Here is an 18,295-nt window from a genome sequence, read left to right as displayed (position 1 = left end):
ATACCCATTTTTTCTTGTTTGAGAAATCTCTCTATCATAGAAATATTCTCTGTCGTTGTCTGTTAGACATGTAAATGCCGTAACACGTAAGTCCTTAATCTACCTGAAATTGTCTGTTTATGGAGTGAGGTATATTTAATTTTTAACTTTTATTTATTCATTTATTTCGGGGGGAGGGAGTTGTATAGTTGTCCCAGTAGCCACTCAATAGTCATTCTTTCCTCATTGAATAGTATCTCTAGAATATTTTTTTTCAAGATTTTATTTATTTATTTGAGGGAGAGAGCACAAGCAGGGGAAGGAGCAGAGGGAGAGGGAGAGGGAGAAGGACAAGCAGACTCCTGCTCAGCAGGGAGCCCGACACAGGTCTCTGTCCCAGGACCCTGAGATCATGACCTGAGACAAAGTCAGATGCTTAATCGACTGAGCCACCCAGCCGCCGCCCCTCTAGGGTAGTTTTGAGTAAAAGAATTTATAGTGTGTGTCCTCGTTTTGTTCCTTATTTTAAAGAAATGCATCTAAATTTTCACCATTGAGTATGTTTGTTAGAGGTTTGTTTTATTTTTTAAGAAAATTCCTTTTTGGGGGAACCCTCCTACACTGTTGGTGGGAATGCAAGCTGGGGCAACCCCTCTGGAAAACAGTATGGAGGTTCCTCAAACAGTTGAAAATAGAGCTACCATACGATCCAGCAATTGCACTACTGGGTATTTACCCCAAAGATACAAATGTAGGGACCCGAAGGGGTACGTGCACCCCAATGTTTATAGCAGCAATGTCCACAATAGCCAAACTGTGGAAAGAGTCCAGATGGCCATCGACAGATGAATGGATAAAGAAGATGTGGTAGATATACACAATGGAATATTATGCAGCCGTCAAAAGGAATGAGATCTTGCCATTTGCAACGACGTGCATGGAACTGGAGGGTGTTATGCTGAGTGAAATAAGTCAATCAGAGAAAGACATGTATCATATGACCTCACTGATATGAGGAATTCTTAATCTCAGGAAACAAACTAAGGGTTGCTGGAGTGGTGGGGGGGTGGGAGGGATGGGGTGGCTGGGTAATAGACATTGGGGAGGGTATGTGCTATGGTGAGCGCTGTGAGGTGTGCAAGACTGTTGAATCACAGATCTGTACTTCTGAAACAAATAATGCAATATATGTTAAAAAAAAAAAGAAGATAGCAGGAGGGGAAGAATGAAGGGGAGTAAGTCGGAGGGGGAGATGAACCATAGAGACGATGGACTCTGAAAAACAAACTGAGGGTTCTGGGGCGGGGGATGGGTTAGCCTGGTGATGGGTATTAAAGAGGGCACATTCTGCGTGGAGCACTGGGTGTTATGCACAATGAATCATGGAACATTACATCAAAAAAACTAATGATGTAATGTATGGTGATTAACATAATTAAAAAAAGAAAAAAAAGAAAACTCCTTTTTGTGTTAATTTTCAAAAAAGGCTTGAAACTTGAATGGGTGTTTAATTTTAGTGAATGCTTTTTCATTAGCTCCTGAAATGATTCTATAGCTTTTGTCCTTTAGTCTGTTAATGATGAGGGGCATTAATAGTTTTACTAATGTTTGACTACTCTTAAATTCCTAGGATAAATGCAACTTGGTCTATCATATGTTATCTTTTTTACACATTGCCTTATCATTAGCTAATATTAAGTTTATAGGTTTGTATGAAAGCAACTACTTATTGTTACTTTTTAAATAAACCTTACAGCAGAAAATATAGGCGCTGAACTGAAAGCTCCACTTGAGCAAGAACCTCTCCAAGTAAGAGGTAAATATATTTTATTCTATTTTTTATTATAATGGTGTTTTGAATTAAATATACAAAATTAGTTTATATAGAGCTCTATATAATTATATTATTCTGAGTGTACAGTCCATTTTTACTTTTCTTTAAATATACCAGCCATAAAGATTTATTCTCCTGCTTATAAGCTAATTTTCTACTGAAGTTTACTTTGCATTTTGGTTATAAATTTTGTGGTAATTGTTTTTTCAAAAGCCCAAAGAAGGCAGTAATGGCAAATAAAAGTCATCAATTACTTTATCATTTTTAGAAAAGTAATGTGATTAAAGAGACCAGCACCTTTCAGTTACAGCATGTTCAAATCCAGATAGAGTTTGGACATTCTTGTCCAGCTTTATTTTTTAGGAATAACTGAGTGACGAAGGCATTCTTGTTTGCAGCTCTGCCCTTTGTAATGAGCTATGGCTCCTGTCTCCAAAGCAGCATGTTTGACAGGGGCGGTAACTCTGTGACTAGAAGCACCATGGCTTTGGCATCAGACGAAAGTGGACTCAGTTTGTGGCTCCAGCACGTACTAGCTGTATGGCCTTGGGCATTTTCCCTGAGCCTATCAGATTGTGCTAAAAATGGGATTTCTTTCCTAGGATAACCTTGAAGATGATCCATAGTATATAGTTACAGCGAAGAATAATGAACACGATAGCAGTCATCATCGTCAATAATCTGGGCCAGGACAGACCAATAGGGATTTCTATATACTTTGAAGAAATCTTTAAAAAGTAACTTAAAAAAAAAAACTCATCTTTTAAAATTAGTAATTCTTTGCTCCAGAGGAGCTCATCTGGATAGAGAATTTTAGGATTATTAGAGTAAGGCAGTTTAGAGACTTGAAACTCATGGAAAAAGAAACCTGAACTTCCTTAGATGTATTTTTTCCAAATAAAGTTTTGATTTGTATACTGAACTTTATGTTTGAAATATTATTATTTGTACATTTGATTTTAATAGTTAATGTGTTATTTTAAGAGTCTTTTTTACCTACTGTAGTGATGAATCATTTTAGTCTTAATTTGCTCTTTCCACTTCAAAATACAACAGAAAACTCATTAATTAATATCTGGGAATAGAATATGAAGTGACAGGGTGGCAGTTCGAAAAAGAACACATGACTTTCTATTGTTTTGCCCCTGCTCTTCAGATATTTGCTTATTTTATTTATCTATGTCATACGACCAACAGTCTCACTTTATAATGATTTATAAATATAGACCTATATTGAGTGTAATTTTTAATTCACAGACTATAATTGATGCCAAATTGGTATTTTGTTATTGATATCTCTGGGTTTTTTTTTTAATGAACGATTTGATACTTGGTAATAGGGAAACAATTTAATAGAAGGCAGTATTTTACCTATAATCTGTAATAAACTTCCTATAATTTTTAACTGATAAAAATATTTATGTTTACTTCAGCTTTCTTATGGATTGTGTGAAATAGTCCAGCAGCTTTCAGGCTTTTTTGACTGCAACTCACATAAGAAATACTAATGACCTACTATGTACATACATTATTGTGTGTGACTGAAACAAAAGTTTTCACAAAAAGTACTTATTCGCTGTGTGTGGTACTCTTTGATCACTTTCTATTTTCATTTTTTATGAAATGCTGGTTTCACCCTACAGTTTGAAAAACATTCGAGCATATAATTTTTTTACTGAAACTTCATTTTCATTTAGACCCTAGACAATTTATTGTTACTATTTTTAGGCCCTAGACAATTTATATTGTATTGGTACAATTTAAACAGACCAGGAATACCTCTACAGGGTGTCCATTAGACAAAGGATTGACATTTTGGCATCAGTTACAGATGACTATGGAGGTAAAATCTAGATGGCTACAAATGGAGTTCTGTCCTGTTCTGCACTTGGGAGACTCTCTTCTGATGCCATTCAGTGCATCAGGAAAAACATCAATTTTCTATGAAATTCATTAGTGAACCCCCTAAGTGTCAGCATATGTTCATCTTCTAATGTGATGTCTAGTGTGCATATTTTTTATGTTTTCTTATATTTTTGAATTTAGTCAAAGCAGTCCTTAAGAAGAGGGAATATGGACCAAAGTACACTCAGAATAATTTCATCACTGGAGTCAGAGCAATAAATGAGTTCTGCCTTAAATCCAGGTACAGCAGTTGGTTTTTTTTACTGTGGTAGTTATAGCTAATCTAAATAACCATTTATTTCTTAGAATGTGTTACTTGCTACTGTCCATGTGAAAACTTTCCCATGACTCCTTCCTAAATTGAAGAACTATTTGTTCAGTTAAAAAAATGTTAAAATTGTTAGCTTATTAAACTGAATTCTGCTTCAGTGTGAGCAATTGCAGCCTTTCGTGGTATCTTAAACTCAAAAAAGCAGGTTCTTCAAAATGTCTGTATCACACAAGAACCTTAGGAGTTTTATTATTATGTTAATATGTGGCAGATAAGATACCTTATCAATAAGATATTTGCATATTTTTATGTTTAACTTTTTAAAGTTACGGGTTTATTTGGCTAGCAGAGTTGAGTAATTAATTTAGTTACATTTATGTTCACACTCCAACTCTGTTGAGCATAAATTATTTTTGTTTTCTGGTATCTTTTTATTAATTTTCTTGTAACCATAGAGATTTGTTGAGATATTTGCAACAAATTAAAAATTTCACCCTCCTTTCTGTGTTTACCTAAGAAAGTCATATTACATGGAAAATTTCTTGGCAATTTAGTCATCAGATTTAGCCTTTTTTTTCCCTTTCCCTCCTGGTCACATCCTCTATTGTATATTATCAAGAAAATAAGAATTCTTATAATCAGTTTTATAACTTTCATAACTATTAACAACCAGTTGTGACATTGATGTAAAACAATGTCCTTTTCACATGGAATATTTCATTTAGTTCTCACAAAAATTTTGTGAATTAAGTAGATTAGGTATTGCTGTCTCCACATTGTAGGCCAGGAAACAGTAAAGATGTTAGTGATGACCCAGCTCATTTACTGAGTTAGCATCAGGGGGTTAGAATACATATCTTTGATACCTTGTCCAAACTTTTTACTAATATGTGATGGTTTGTTGTTGACTTATTGTATTGTATTGTATTTATCTTAAAGATTTTATTTTTAAGTAATCTCCATACCCAGTGTGGGGCTCAAACCCTCAATCCCGAGATCAAGAGTCGCATGCTCCACTGCCTCAGCCAGCCGGGTACCCTATAAACTCCCAAGTTTAATTTCTTGGAACTTATACCAGCTTTTTATTTATAGGCCTTTTCATAACTCTTAAAAAATTTCCATAGGAAGTACAATGATCAAATTTAGAATGACTATTTAGCAGTGACTTGATGAATACATACACCTTTCAGAATTCAAGAGAATGGAAAATAAATAACATAGAATTGACAGATACTCTTTATGACTTGATACCTATAGATAGTATTACCATTTAGTATCACCATTTAGTATTAATCTGGATATAAACAAGTGTGAATATAAATTTTAAATTTAAATTCTTAAGTAGGGGATGGTACTCTAATCTATGTTTTTTCCACTTTTTTTTCATACATCAGACATTGCAGTGGGGTGTCCATAGCAGATAAATACAAACACTGATGAAGGAGTTGAATCTCTGCATATTATGTAATACATATTATGTATTTTTAGTGAGCATCAAGAATAATTGTTATTTTTTCATTGTCTCTAGACCAATTTTTGTGTACAAAAGGACGTCTTTAAACTCATCTTTCAAACCTTCACCTGATCTGTATAGCCTTTAAAGGTCAGGATCTAGGTAGTGGCTTTTATCTACCCCTAATAATCCTTCTAAGAACAGAACAAAAACTGTATGAACCTTTTCTGAATAAATTCAGCATGTTTTTTTTCTTCAGTGATCTAGAACAACTTCGAAAAATCAGACGACGAAGTCCTCATGAAGATACCGAGTCCTTTACTGTATACCTGAGATCAGATGTGGAGGCAAAGTAAGAACATACTTCTTTTAGAATAAATATACAAGCCAAATTTTGGATTAATAAAAACGCATATTAGATAGAGGTTTTTAAATGATATATTTTAAAAGCAAAGTATTTTCATCTTTGCAAACTTGTCTGCGAATTACTAGTATGTACTAGTTAAAACTATGTGATAATTTATAAGAAAATTTGCTGTTGAATATACTTGCTGTTTAGATTTAATTTAGAAAAATTTCTTAAGTGCTTTATATTTTTCCTAAAGGACCTTATGCTTTGTTGTAAGATTCTCATGTTGTTATAGTTCATCTCGATTTAAATATGATTAATAATAAAGTCATTAAAATTGTCCATTGTTGATGGCCATGTGTGTATGCACAGATCTTTGGAAGTTTGGGGAAGCCCTGAGGCTCTTGCCAGAGAGAAAAAACTGCGTAAGGAAGCAGAAATAGAATACAGAGAAAGTAAGTATATTCAGTTTAAATTGGAGTTAATTGAAAAGTAACTTGTAGGTAAAACTTGGGCCTTAAATAATTACACTCCCTAGTAGTTGCATGCCTCTTGGCTTTGGCTCTGTTGGTTCTGGCAAATACCACTTGCCACTTTGGGATTCAATTACTTTTTAAAAACAGTATCAGGATGCCTGGGTGTCTGACTCGATTAAGCGTCTGCCTTCGGCTCAGGTCATGATCTCAGGGTCCTGGGATCAAGTCCTGGAGCCTGCTTCTCCCTCTGCCTGCCACTCCCCCTGCTTGTGGGCGTGTGCGCTTGCTCTCTCACAAATAAAATCTTAAAAAAATAAATATATAAATAAAAATAAAAACAGTATCTATTTTTTCGGTTTTCTCCTCCATAGCTCTTTAAAGAAGAAACAAAGCTGGTTGGTGGTTTATTAAAAGATATATGAATATTATAATTTATGGTCTGATTTGAAGATTATACTTGTTCTAAAAGTAGTAGTGCTTTCTTACAGAAGAGTCTGTTAATTCAGTTTCCCCATTTCTACTTTACTTTTTTTTTTAAAGATTTATTTATTCCAGAGAGAGTCACATGAGTCGGGGGAGGGGCAGAGGGAAAGGGAGAGAGAGAGAAGCAGACTCCCTGCTGAACGCAGAGATGCCAGGCTGATCTCATGACCCATGAGGTCATGACCTGAGCTGAAACCAAAACTTGGATGCCTAACTGACTGAGCCATCCAAGCGCTCCCCGCCCCCATTTCTACCTTAAATAATTCATTTAGCAGGTACTTACCAAACATTTACTGTGAACGAGAAGTTGTGCTTGATGCTTGAGATTTAGTTGGAAATAAGACTTTCAGGGCATTTAACAATCCAATAGTTGAGTGACAAAGCCACCTTTATAGAATTAGGATTCAGGATTATGTGAAATATAATTTAGATAATTCTTTGATTTGTATATATTTATGTATTCACTAATGACAAAAGTGATGCACCCTTGTGATTTAAAAAAGAATACAAAAATATAAAGAATAAAAAGTCTCCTTTCATTCTCTCTAGTTACCATCTCATTTTACTTCCTATAGATAACTGTTGCTGGCAGTTTCGGATGCATCTATCCAGATTATTTCTGATGCATTTTCAAATTTATATACATACATTTTTTTCGCTTAAACATAAATGGGGTGACACTATTCCTATTGTTTTGTACCTTGTTCTTTATACTTACCAGTGTAACCATAAACATATTTCCATGTCTACATATAGAAATCTACCTCTCACTCATTCTTTTTTAACAGCTGCATAGTATTCCATTGTATGGATGTAATAAGCTTTATGTTCTCCAATTTTTTTTACCTTTAAAAAGAACACATTATGTTCTTTTTAAATGTCATATTTCTTAAGTATATAATAATATATTATGCTCTTATTACAAATACATGGGATAAAATGTTAGTAGTATTTCAGGGTCAAAGGACATGGGCATTTTAAAATTTGGTAGAATATTCTCCAAAGGAATATAGTGCCAGTTTACATTTACACTTATAGTGTATGAGGGTGACTATTTCCTCATGCCCTTGACAATGCTGGATATTGCCATTGTTTTAACTTTCTTGTGTATTTGATGGGCAACAGATGGCATCTTTAATTTTGAGTTTCTCTAAATTAAGATGGTGAGACCTCTGAGACCAAATCCTTATCCTATCTTTACCCTAACTGCCCACAGAATGGATCATGTTTCCCTTATGTTGAGGTGACCGCTTATTTTCTCTCCTGCCTCCTTAAAGGAAAAAAAGAAAATTATGTGTTTGCCATTGATTTAGCTATATGAAACAAACTCATCTCATCACCCTTTGCTGGGTCCAAAGCTGCTGTCTCTAAACGTGCCATCTTGTGCTTTGTATCAGTTAGTGCTGGAGAAGTCTTGAATAGATTATGTACAAAACTGTTTTTAAATTTTATATTATTTTGGAACTTTACTTCTTTGGGGTGGGGCACATTGGCCACCCTGTCTGGCTGAGAACTCTCTACAGTCTGTGGGCTGACAGTGTGCTGATCTTTTAAAGTTTCTTTCCCTCCCCAATTCCCCTTTTTGGTGAGGTTTCTGTGAGGCCTGTTAGGTGTGCATCCTGCAGCTTATTGGCTTAAAATGCAGTCTCCTTTGGTGTGGTCTCTGGGGGCCGATTGGGAGAAAGAAACCAATAGGGCAAACTGTTTGATACTGAAAATTGACAAGTGTCTTTTTGAAATAAAGAACCAGTCCCTCTAAAAAAAGAAAAAAAAATTTTTTTTTTAGTTTCTCTGATGAATACTGAGGTTGGTTATCTTTTAATATGTTTGTTTGTTTTTCTTAATTCTTCTGTGATAATTTTTATACCCTTTACTCATCTTCTATTACATTGTGTGTCTTCTTAAATTGATTTTCATGAGTTTTTGATAGATTTTAATTCTTAATTGTGTATGTTCTGAATATTTTCTTTTTTTTTGAGTTACCTACATTTTATTTATTTTTTAAATTTTATCTTTGTGTCAAGTTTTTATTTAAATTCCAGTTAGTTGACATATAGTGCAATATTGGTTTCTGGAGTAGAATTTAGTGACTCATCACTTATATATAACACCAAGTGCTCATCACAAGTGTCTTCCTTAATACCCATCACCCATGTAGCCCATCCTGTGCCTACCTCCCCTCCATCAGCCCTCAGTTTGTTCTCTATAGTTAAGAGTCGCTTATAGTTTACCTCCCTTTCTTTTTTTTTGTTCTCTTCCCCCATGTTCATCTGTTTTGTTTCTTAAATTCCACATATGAGTGAGCTCATATAGTATTTGTTTTTCTTTGACTGACTTGTTTTGCTTAGCACAATACTCTGGCTCCATCTACATCATTGCAAATGGCAAGGTTTCATTCTTTTTGATGGATGAGTAATACTCCATTGTATATATACACCACATTTTCTTTATCCATTCATTAGTCGATGGACATTTGGGCTCTTTCCATAATTTGGCAATTGTTGAGAGTGCTGCTGTAAACAGTGGGGTGCGTATGCTTCTTTGAATCAGTATTTTTGTACCCTTTGGGTAAATACCTAGCAGTACAATTGCTGGGTGGTAGGGTAGCTCTATTTTTAACTTTTTGAGGAACCTCTGTACTGTTTTCCAGAATGGCTGCACCAGTTTGCATTCCTCCCAGCAGTGTAAGAGGGTTCCCCTCTCTCCGCATTCTCACTCTGTTGTTTCCTGAGTTGTTAATTTTAGCCATTAGTGTGAGGTGGTATCTCATGGTGGTTTTGATTTGTATTTCCCTGATGATCAGTGATGTTGAGCATCTTTTCATGGGTCTGTTGGCCATCTGTATGTCTTATTTGGGAAAATGTCTATTCATGTCTTCTGCCCACTTTTTACGTGGATTATTTGTTTTTTGGGGTGTTGAGTTTGATAAGTTCTTTATAGATTTTGGATATTAACCCTTTATTGGATATGTCATTTGCAAATATCTTCTGCCATTCTGTAAGTTACCTTTTAGTTTTGTTGTTTCCTTAGCTGTGCAGAAGCTTTTTATCTTGATGAAGTCCCAGTAGTTCATTTTTGCTTTTGTTTCCCTTGCCTCTGGAGACATGTCTAGTAAGAAGTTGCCATGGCTGAGGTCAAAGAGTTTGCTGCCTGTGTTCTCCTCTAGGATTTTGTTGGTTTCCTGCCTCACATTTAGATCTTTCATCCATTTGGAATTTATTTTTGTGTATGGTGTAAGAAAGTGGTCCAGTTTCATTCTGCGTGTGGCTGTCCAGTTTTCCCAACACCATTGGCTTGAAGAGATGGTCTTGTTTTCATTGATATTCTTTCCTGCTTTGTCAAAGATTAGTTTTTGTTTTTGTTTTTGTTTTAAGATTTTATTTATTTTTCGACAGAGAGAGAGATAGCAAGAGAGGGAACACAAGCAGGGGGAGTGGGAAAGGGAGAAGCAGGCTTCCCGCAGAGCAGGGAGCCTGATGCGAGGCTCGATCCCAGGACCCTGGGATCATGACCTGAGCCGAAGGCAGACGCTTAATGACTGAGCCACCCAGGCGCCCCTCAAAGATTAGTTGACCGTATCGTTGTGGACCCATTTCTGGGTTTTGTATTCTGTTTCATTGATCTATGTGTCAGTTTTTGTGCCAGTACCATACTGTCTTGATGACTGCAGCTTTGTAATATAGCATGAAGTCCGGAGTTGTGATGCTTCCAGCTTTGCTTTTCTTTTTCAAGATTGCTTTGGCTATTTGGGGTCTTTTGTGGTTCCATACAAATTTTAGGATTGTTTGTTCTAGCTCTGTGAAAAATGCTGGTGGTATTTTGAGAGGGGTTGCATTAAATGTGTAGACTGCTTTAGGTAGTATGGACATTTTAACAATGTTTGTTCTTCCAATCCCCCTACCTGTAGCCCTTGGTAACCAGTCTCCTACTTTCTGTTTCTATGAATTTGACTGCTATAGATATCTCATATAAATAGAATTATACAAAATTTGTCTTTTTAACTCAGTTATTTCACGTAGCTTAATGTCCTCAACATTCATCTGTGTGCCAGAATTTCCTTCCTTTTTAAGTCTGAATGATATTTCATTGTATGCATATACCGCATTTTGTTTATCCATGGACATTTTGGTTGCTTTCACTTCTTGACTATTCCGAATAGTGGTGCTCTGAATATGGGTATGTAAATATTTGAGAACCTGCTTGCTTGTTTGCTTTTCTTTTTCTTTCTTTCTTTCTTTTTTTTTTTTTGATGTATACCTCCTGCAAGTGGGATTACTAGATCATATGGTAGGTAGTGTTTAATTTTTTGAGGAACCCTCCATGTTGCTTTCCATGGCGGTTGTACCATTTTACAGTCCCACCAGTATACAGAAGGTTTCCAGTTTCTCCACATCCTCACCAACGCTTGTTATTTTCTGGGTTTGGTTTGATTTGGTTTTTGGATAATGGCCATTCTGATGGGTGTGAGGTGATACCTCGTTGTAGTTTGAATCTGTGTTTTTCCGATAATAAGTTTGATATGAGCATCCTTTAATGTGCTTGTTGGCCATTTGTATATCATCTTTGGAGAAAGGTCTGTTCTAGTCCTTTGCCCATTTTTTATTTGAGTTGCAGATCCAGATTTTTTATAGTAATCTGATATTTTAGCTCATAGCCAGTAGAACATATTTAACATACTCTCAAAGAGAATAATTGTGTTACCCTAAAATGTGACTAATAGAATATGTATGAGCTAAATGTATTTTGTAATTCTTTTCTTGTAAAGGGCTATTTAGAAACCAAAAAATATTAAGAGAATATAGAGACTTCCTGGGAAACACCAAGGTAAGTTTATCTTTCTGATAATGTTATGTGTGTATATTTTGCACAGTGAAATTTTAGTATCAGTCCATTGTGAAATTTTAGCATGTCTGATCATAATTCAAGATTTTCTTGAGCACTTGTAACTTACCAAATTATATGGTCTGTTTGTCTCTGTTTGGTTTTCTTGAAATTAAAAAAAAAACTGGGACATAACTTCTCTTTATATTCATAACAGTGTTGAGGGGGTGGGAGGGATGGGGTGGCTGGGTGATAGACATTGGGGAGGGTATGTGCTATGAGCGCTGTGAATTGTGCAAGACTGTTGAATCACAGACCTGTACCTCTGAAACAAATAATGCAATATATATTAAGAAAAAGAAAAGATAGCAGGAGGGGAAGAATGAAGGGGGGGAAATTGGAGGGGGAGACGAACCATGAGAGAAGATGGACTCTGAAAAACTGAGGGTTCTAGAGGGGAGGGGGGTGGGAGAGGATGGGTTAGCCTGGTGATGGGTATTAAAGAGGGCATGTTCTGCGTGGAGCACTGGGTGTTATGTACAAACAATGAATCATGGAACACTACATCAAAAACTAATGATGTATGGTGATTAACATAACAATAAAACATTAAAAAAATTCATAACAGTGTTATAAACCATAAGTGTATAGATAGAGGTAAGGGAGAAGACTTATTTTCTTAGGTTTTTAGCAAAATTCAGCTCTCATAAACATCTTTAATTTCCTTTGTCCTCTCTCCTACTTCTAACCCTGATTCAATATTCAAACTGCCACTTCTCTGCTTGTACTCAAAAAGTTTAGCCGTTGGAGGAGAAAATTACACAGCCATTCTGATTCTTTTCTTCGTATTATATGAGTATATATAAAACCAGCGGACACGATGCTATTTGACAGTCTTACTGAACTTCCATAGTGCATTCAGTCTCTCTCTGAGATAGCTGTTGCATACTTTTCCTCTCTTCCCAAACTTCCTACAGCCTTACTCTTCAGCTGATGACCTTGCTTCATCTTTCACTGAAAAAAATAGATGTAACTGATAAAAGTACCTCACTTTCCATCACCAGATTTACTAACTTATCTACTTGTGTGCCAGAATACTTCCTACTAGAAGGAAATTAATATTGGGACCAGTATAGAAAGTTTACTTTTATTATCCTACCTCTTATTCTCTTCTGAATCCTCTTCATTTGGGCTTTCATCCCCACCACTCCACTGAAATGGCTCTTATCAAAGTCACCAAGACCTCCAAAATACCAGGTAGTCATGTCCAGAGTCACCGTTGCATTTAAACCTAATTGGGAAGTATCTCCTGTCAAGAAGTGACTGTCCTATCTGGAGAAAAGGCTAGCTGTACAAATTGTCTACTTTCTTCTGAGTTACATTTGAGACATTGCTCCCTTTTGGCAGAATTTAGGTTGGTAATGATGACAACTGTAGTCATATTTTATTTGATGTTCTTTTCTTTTCCATTCATTATATTCAGAACTCCGTAATTTCCATTTCCCATATGAGTTTTGTGTTTCTGGCATCCCATTGGTGGAGTCCTTGTCTGCCTCATGAGCCAACCTTTTCACTTCGGTGACCTGGCAGCTGTGGAATAACTTAGGCTGGTGAGACCGGCCTCCTGGGAAGATCTGTTCCTAGGTGTTAGATCTGTTTCACACGGAGGATCATTGTCACCGGATGTTTGAGAGTAGCTGCTGACTTCTGAAATCAGTGTCACTAGAGGCCTTTTGAGGATTCATACTTGTCAACCTTGGAAACGTTCCAGGGTTTGAATGGAATTTCTTTTTTTTTTTTTTAAGATTTTATTTATTTATTTATTAGAATGAGCAAGAGAGGGAGAGCATGATTAGGGGCAGAGGGAGAGGGAGAAGCAGACCCCCCACTTCTGAGCAGGAGCCGGATGTGGGGCTTGATCCCAGGACCCTGAGATCGTGACCTGAGCTGAAGGCAGATGCTTTTCACCAACTGAGCCACCCAGGCACCCCTAGAATTTGTTTCTATTACACTCTTTTTTTTTGTAGTAATAGGATAACATTTTAATTTCCCTCTACTGTTCCCATATTTCCGTAAGGAACATTTACTCTTCTACTGAAGATGGCTGCTTTCCTTCTTTAAAATATATGGGGCTGTTCCTGTTAAATATTAAATATTTTAAAATATTAAGTTCTTTACTTTTTTTTTTTTTTCCCTGATCCAGACACTTGTTTTTCTTTGGTATTTTTCTTTGTATTAGGGGAACTCTAGTAGTGATATATATGAACTCACTATGTCCTGGGTCTGCCAAAAGCATTCTCTCGTCAGAACAATATCTAACTGTCTGATATCTAATTTCTCAATGTCCTTTTAATACATTTCTCCTTTATAATACATTTCTACTTTCTTGTCTGTTTCCTTAGAATTCTAATTCTGTGAATTTATTTGTGATAGTCCTTTAGAGCATCAGAAGTACCTTTGTCTCTACTTGCTGTTATAACCTTGAAGTGCAAGTAGTGCTTTGAGTATTTTACCCTGATTTTACTGGTAGTCCTTTTTGAAATATTGCCAAATTTTCTAATTTTGGTCCAATATTTTATTTTATTTTTATTTTTTTAAGTTTGCAGACCCCTGAAGTATGATGTTCATGAAGCAGGGTTTTTTTTGTTTTGTTTTGTTTTTTAAGATTTTATTTATTTATTTGACAGAGAGAGACACAGCGAGAGAGGGAACACAAGTAGGGGGAGTGGGAGAGGGAGAAGCAGGCCTTCCGCTGAGGAGGGAGCCCAAGGCAGGGCTTGATCCCAGGACCCTGGAATCATGACCTGAGCCAAAGGCAGACACTAATGACTGAGCCACCCAGGCACCCTGTTCCAATATTTAAAAAAAAATTGTTTATTATGAAAAATTTCAAATATATACAAAAGTAGAAAAAATAAATATTTGATATACCCATCTTCCAGTTTCAGTAATTCCCAGCATATTGGCCCTTCTGATCTTTAAGGGGCAGTTCTCCAATTGCTTTTATTAATGGAATTTAGGGGTGACTTTAACAGGATGCTTCCCAAGGGGGTTGTGAATCCTGGCTCCTTGTAGATCTCTTGCTTTTCCTTGGACTTTGTCACTATTTCTGATCTAATGAATACCAACATGTTTTCACCTTTTCTGTAATCATTTTTTATCAGCAATCTGTGCTCCATGAATCTCTTTTTCCTTATAACATTCTATTCTAATTTTAAAGATCTCATTTTCCTTCCTTATCTGTCTTACTTATCCCAAAAGTTCTCATACCTTTCTTCTAAAGAAAGATTTCTCATCTTCCACTTTAAACAACATCTTTTCATTTATCTCTGCATTTTTTTTTACTGTTCCTAAAATAATTTTTTGGAATTTTGTTTTTCTCTTTTCAGCCAAAGGATACGGCACATTCTCATTATGATAAAACAGACATACTCTGGTTTTTATTAATCAATAAACAATAGAACTCAGAAATCTAGAGCCATGGTCAGAATTTGTAGTTTGCAAATCTAAGTTCTAGTAAAATCGTGGATAAGGTTTCTTCCTGCCTAATTCCTCGTCTTAGCTTTGGAGGCAGTTCAAAACAGAATTTGGGGGCATCTGATTGCACATTGTTTGTCAAGAGCTGGCCTTAACACTTAAAATGTAGAAGCTCCGCCTTGTGTTCTCTTGTCCACAGGGAATGTAGGAGGTGCTATTTAAAATCTTGGTCTGCAGACCTGACTGCAAAACACTAAAATAGTGAGAAAAAATTTAAATAGGCACTTTTCTCCCCTAATTCCTGATATGGAATCTCACCTCAGCTTTCTTGGCAATACCCAGCCAGGGTGCATCTATGGAATTCAAGTGTAAGCTACAGCAGCCTGTCTTACAGCTCTCAGTGAGGGCTGTTTCTACTTCTTCAAGGCTATTGTTGTCTGTATGCAAGGGTACAAAACTGCCGTAAGCTGTGGTGACTTAACAAGAGGTTACTCTTTCATGTCATGACCCCAGTAACAACCTAAAATTGTACTCCTTATTTGTTTTCCTCATCTATTTCTTAGAGTTCCAAGCCAGTACATTAGATCTTAAAGACTCTTTTGATTTAGACTTACCCAGTAAATTGTAGACAACTCTACCTGTCTTGCCCAAATATGGAGCCATGAAAGAACAGAAAAGAATGTGTACCAACTCCCAAAATAAAGGAGGGAGCTAATAAGCATGCCCAGCATTCTCTCCTGAATTTACCTCACTAACTTAGTCAACCTCCAGAGGGCCACTGGGGAGGAGGGGAGGCCACCATTATCACGGGGTGGGGTGGGGGGCAGGAATCTCTTCTAATGGAAATCTGAGAAGGAAGAAGTATTCAAGTGCCCACCACCAGTAGCAAGTATTCCTTTTCCTCGGAACACCTTGTTCTCTAGGAGCCCAAGGTAGTCTTTCTCCTGGTTTTCCTTGTACTTCATTAATACCTCCACTTCCTCCATCTCTTCTGCCAAAAATCTCTGCTTTTTACTCAATCTCTAAATATTGGAGATTCATTATAGACTCTTTTATATTTAAAGCCCATTAGCAGGTTCCAACTGGCATTTTCTCCAAGACAGATACCTAGTGTACTTGCTTCTCACCGCGCCTCTTCCTGAAACCTTAGTCTAAATCATCACCATCCTTTACCTGGAGTACCCTCCTAATTGTTCTCTCCACCTTTGCTTTTGTCCCCATAATTTATTCTCTACATTTTATTGAAAGATTTTATTTATTTTTATTTATTTGTCAGAGACAGAAAGAGAGCACACAAGCAGGGGGAGGACCAGCCAGAGGGAGAAGCAGGCATCCCCGCTGAGCAGGGAGCCCGATACGGGACTCGATCCCAGGATTCTGGGATCGTGACCTGAGCCGAAGGCACACGCTTAACTGACTGAGCCACCCAGGCATCCCTATTCTCTACATTTTAAACTATATCTTTGTAAAACCTAAATTTGACTGTACCAAATACTTGCTTAAAATCATATGGTGCCATTTTGCCAGTAGAATAAGAGTTACACTCCTTACCATAGTTTCCAAACTCCTGTGGAATGTGGTCCCTGCCTCCTCCTCTGTCCTCAACCCCTACCATTTTCCTTGCTTTCTATGTTCTTAGCCACACCAACCCAATCTTATTTTGTCCTTTCCATATACCAAACTTATTTCTGTTCCACAGTCTTTAAATGTGCTATATGTATACTTTGCCTGAAACCATTCTTCCATATTTTTTCACGGTTGCTGCCTTCTCATCTTTGAACCTCTTTCCTACTCTAGCTAAAATAACCCTTTCCACATTCGCCCTCCCCCCATACATGATCCTTTTTTATTTTGTTTTGTTCTGTTTTATTTTGTTATGTTCATTATTATCTGATGTTATATTTTTGTTTATGGATTTATTCTCTATCTTCCTGGACTAGATTGTGAGATCAGTGAAGGCAGGACTCTTGTTTTGTTTACTGTCAGGTCCCAGCCATAGAATTACTCCAGGCATGTAGTAGTTGCACAATAAATGTTTCTTGAATAAATGACATAAGGCAGAATTATATGAAGTACTTTAATAGAAATGTAAAGTTCAATAATAAATGTGCAGCAGAGTGAGCATTTATTCTCTGTGACCGACCAAGGAAGGCTTTACATAGAAAAATGCCAGTTGGCCTAACATGGAATAGGATAAGTAAAAGCTGGACAAATTGTGGTAGAAGATGATGGTAGCATTCCAGGGAGAGGAAAGAGCAGGAGACAAAACACAGAAAGTATACATTGCAGGAACAGCAAAACTACATTTAACTCAAGAAAAATAGTTTTCTTGGTTTGTTTCTTTTGGTTTGTTTTGGAATTAAACATATTATCACTCGAGGTCTTTGGTATTTAGAGAGCAGTAAGGAGTTAAATTAGAGAAGCAAACTTGGCTTTGGCCATTCCTTGTTTAAAAGTTAAGTTGCTCAGGAAATGGAAAAATTTTAGAGTATATCAGTATTCAGTACATTTTTATCACTTTGTCCCTGGTTTCTGTGTAACCAACTCAGATTTTTTCTGGCAATAGGCAGGAGATTACTTACAAGGAAACAAACAATTAAGGTTTTGGAAAAGGACTCACATGTACTCTCAATTTCTATCTTCTCACTTTTTAAAGTGGAGATTCTGGAGAAGAAGAAGCAAATAACTAAATCTAGTTGTTCAGAGGGTTTAATAGAGGACATATTTTCTGGTGTGTCAGATCACTTATAAGCATTAAACTGTTTCTCTGGGAAATTTTAAAGATTTTTTTGTGTGTGTGTTTTTGTTTGTTTTTTTTATAGCCACGGTCCAGAACGACATCAGTTTTTTTTAAAGGGCCAGGAAAAGTGGTGATGGTTGCCATTTGCATGTAAGTACCATTTAAAATAGAAATATGTTATTTTTGGGACACCTGGGTGGCTCGGATGGTTAAGCGTCTGCCTTCGGCTCAGGTCATGATCTCAGGGTCCTGGGATCGAGCCCCACATCAGGCTCCCTGCTGAGCGGGGAGCCTGCTTCTCCCTCTGCCTGCTGCTTCCCCTGTTGGTACGCGCTCGCTCTCTCTCTCTCTCTCTCTCTCTCTCTCTGTCAAAAAAAAAAAAAAAGAAATATATTATTTTTAATGTGTGTATCTATGAATGTAAAAATTTATTACTTGGTATTTAGGTAAAGAGTTATAAGTTCATGTTATTATAGAAGGAAGTTGAATGAGCCTTTGTTAATATTG

The 18,295-nt window shown here is 36.5% G+C and overlaps 1 protein-coding gene across 2 annotated transcripts in view; it reads left to right on the top strand.

Annotated features, from left to right (window-relative positions):
- Positions 1 to 18,295, top strand: part of SLC30A9 (solute carrier family 30 member 9) — a 76,608-nt gene that overhangs the window by 23,845 nt on the left and 34,468 nt on the right. For both annotated transcript variants that reach the window (XM_028088639.2, XM_028088640.1), the window contains 6 exons: positions 1,736 to 1,795; positions 3,860 to 3,959; positions 5,702 to 5,794; positions 6,164 to 6,246; positions 11,516 to 11,574; positions 17,871 to 17,938. In XM_028088639.2, coding sequence (XP_027944440.1) covers positions 1,736 to 1,795; positions 3,860 to 3,959; positions 5,702 to 5,794; positions 6,164 to 6,246; positions 11,516 to 11,574; positions 17,871 to 17,938 — 463 coding nt within the window. The remainder of the gene's footprint in view (positions 1 to 1,735; positions 1,796 to 3,859; positions 3,960 to 5,701; positions 5,795 to 6,163; positions 6,247 to 11,515; positions 11,575 to 17,870; positions 17,939 to 18,295) is intronic.

Source organism: Eumetopias jubatus, unplaced genomic scaffold, assembly GCF_037043125.1.
Source record: "Eumetopias jubatus isolate StellerSeaLion01/CBP00866 unplaced genomic scaffold, mEumJub1_p1.0 scaffold_2, whole genome shotgun sequence".
Classification (NCBI taxonomy): domain Eukaryota; kingdom Metazoa; phylum Chordata; class Mammalia; order Carnivora; family Otariidae; genus Eumetopias; species Eumetopias jubatus.
Note: the sequence above shows the minus strand (reverse complement) of the source record. Positions and strands in the feature narration are given on the sequence as shown.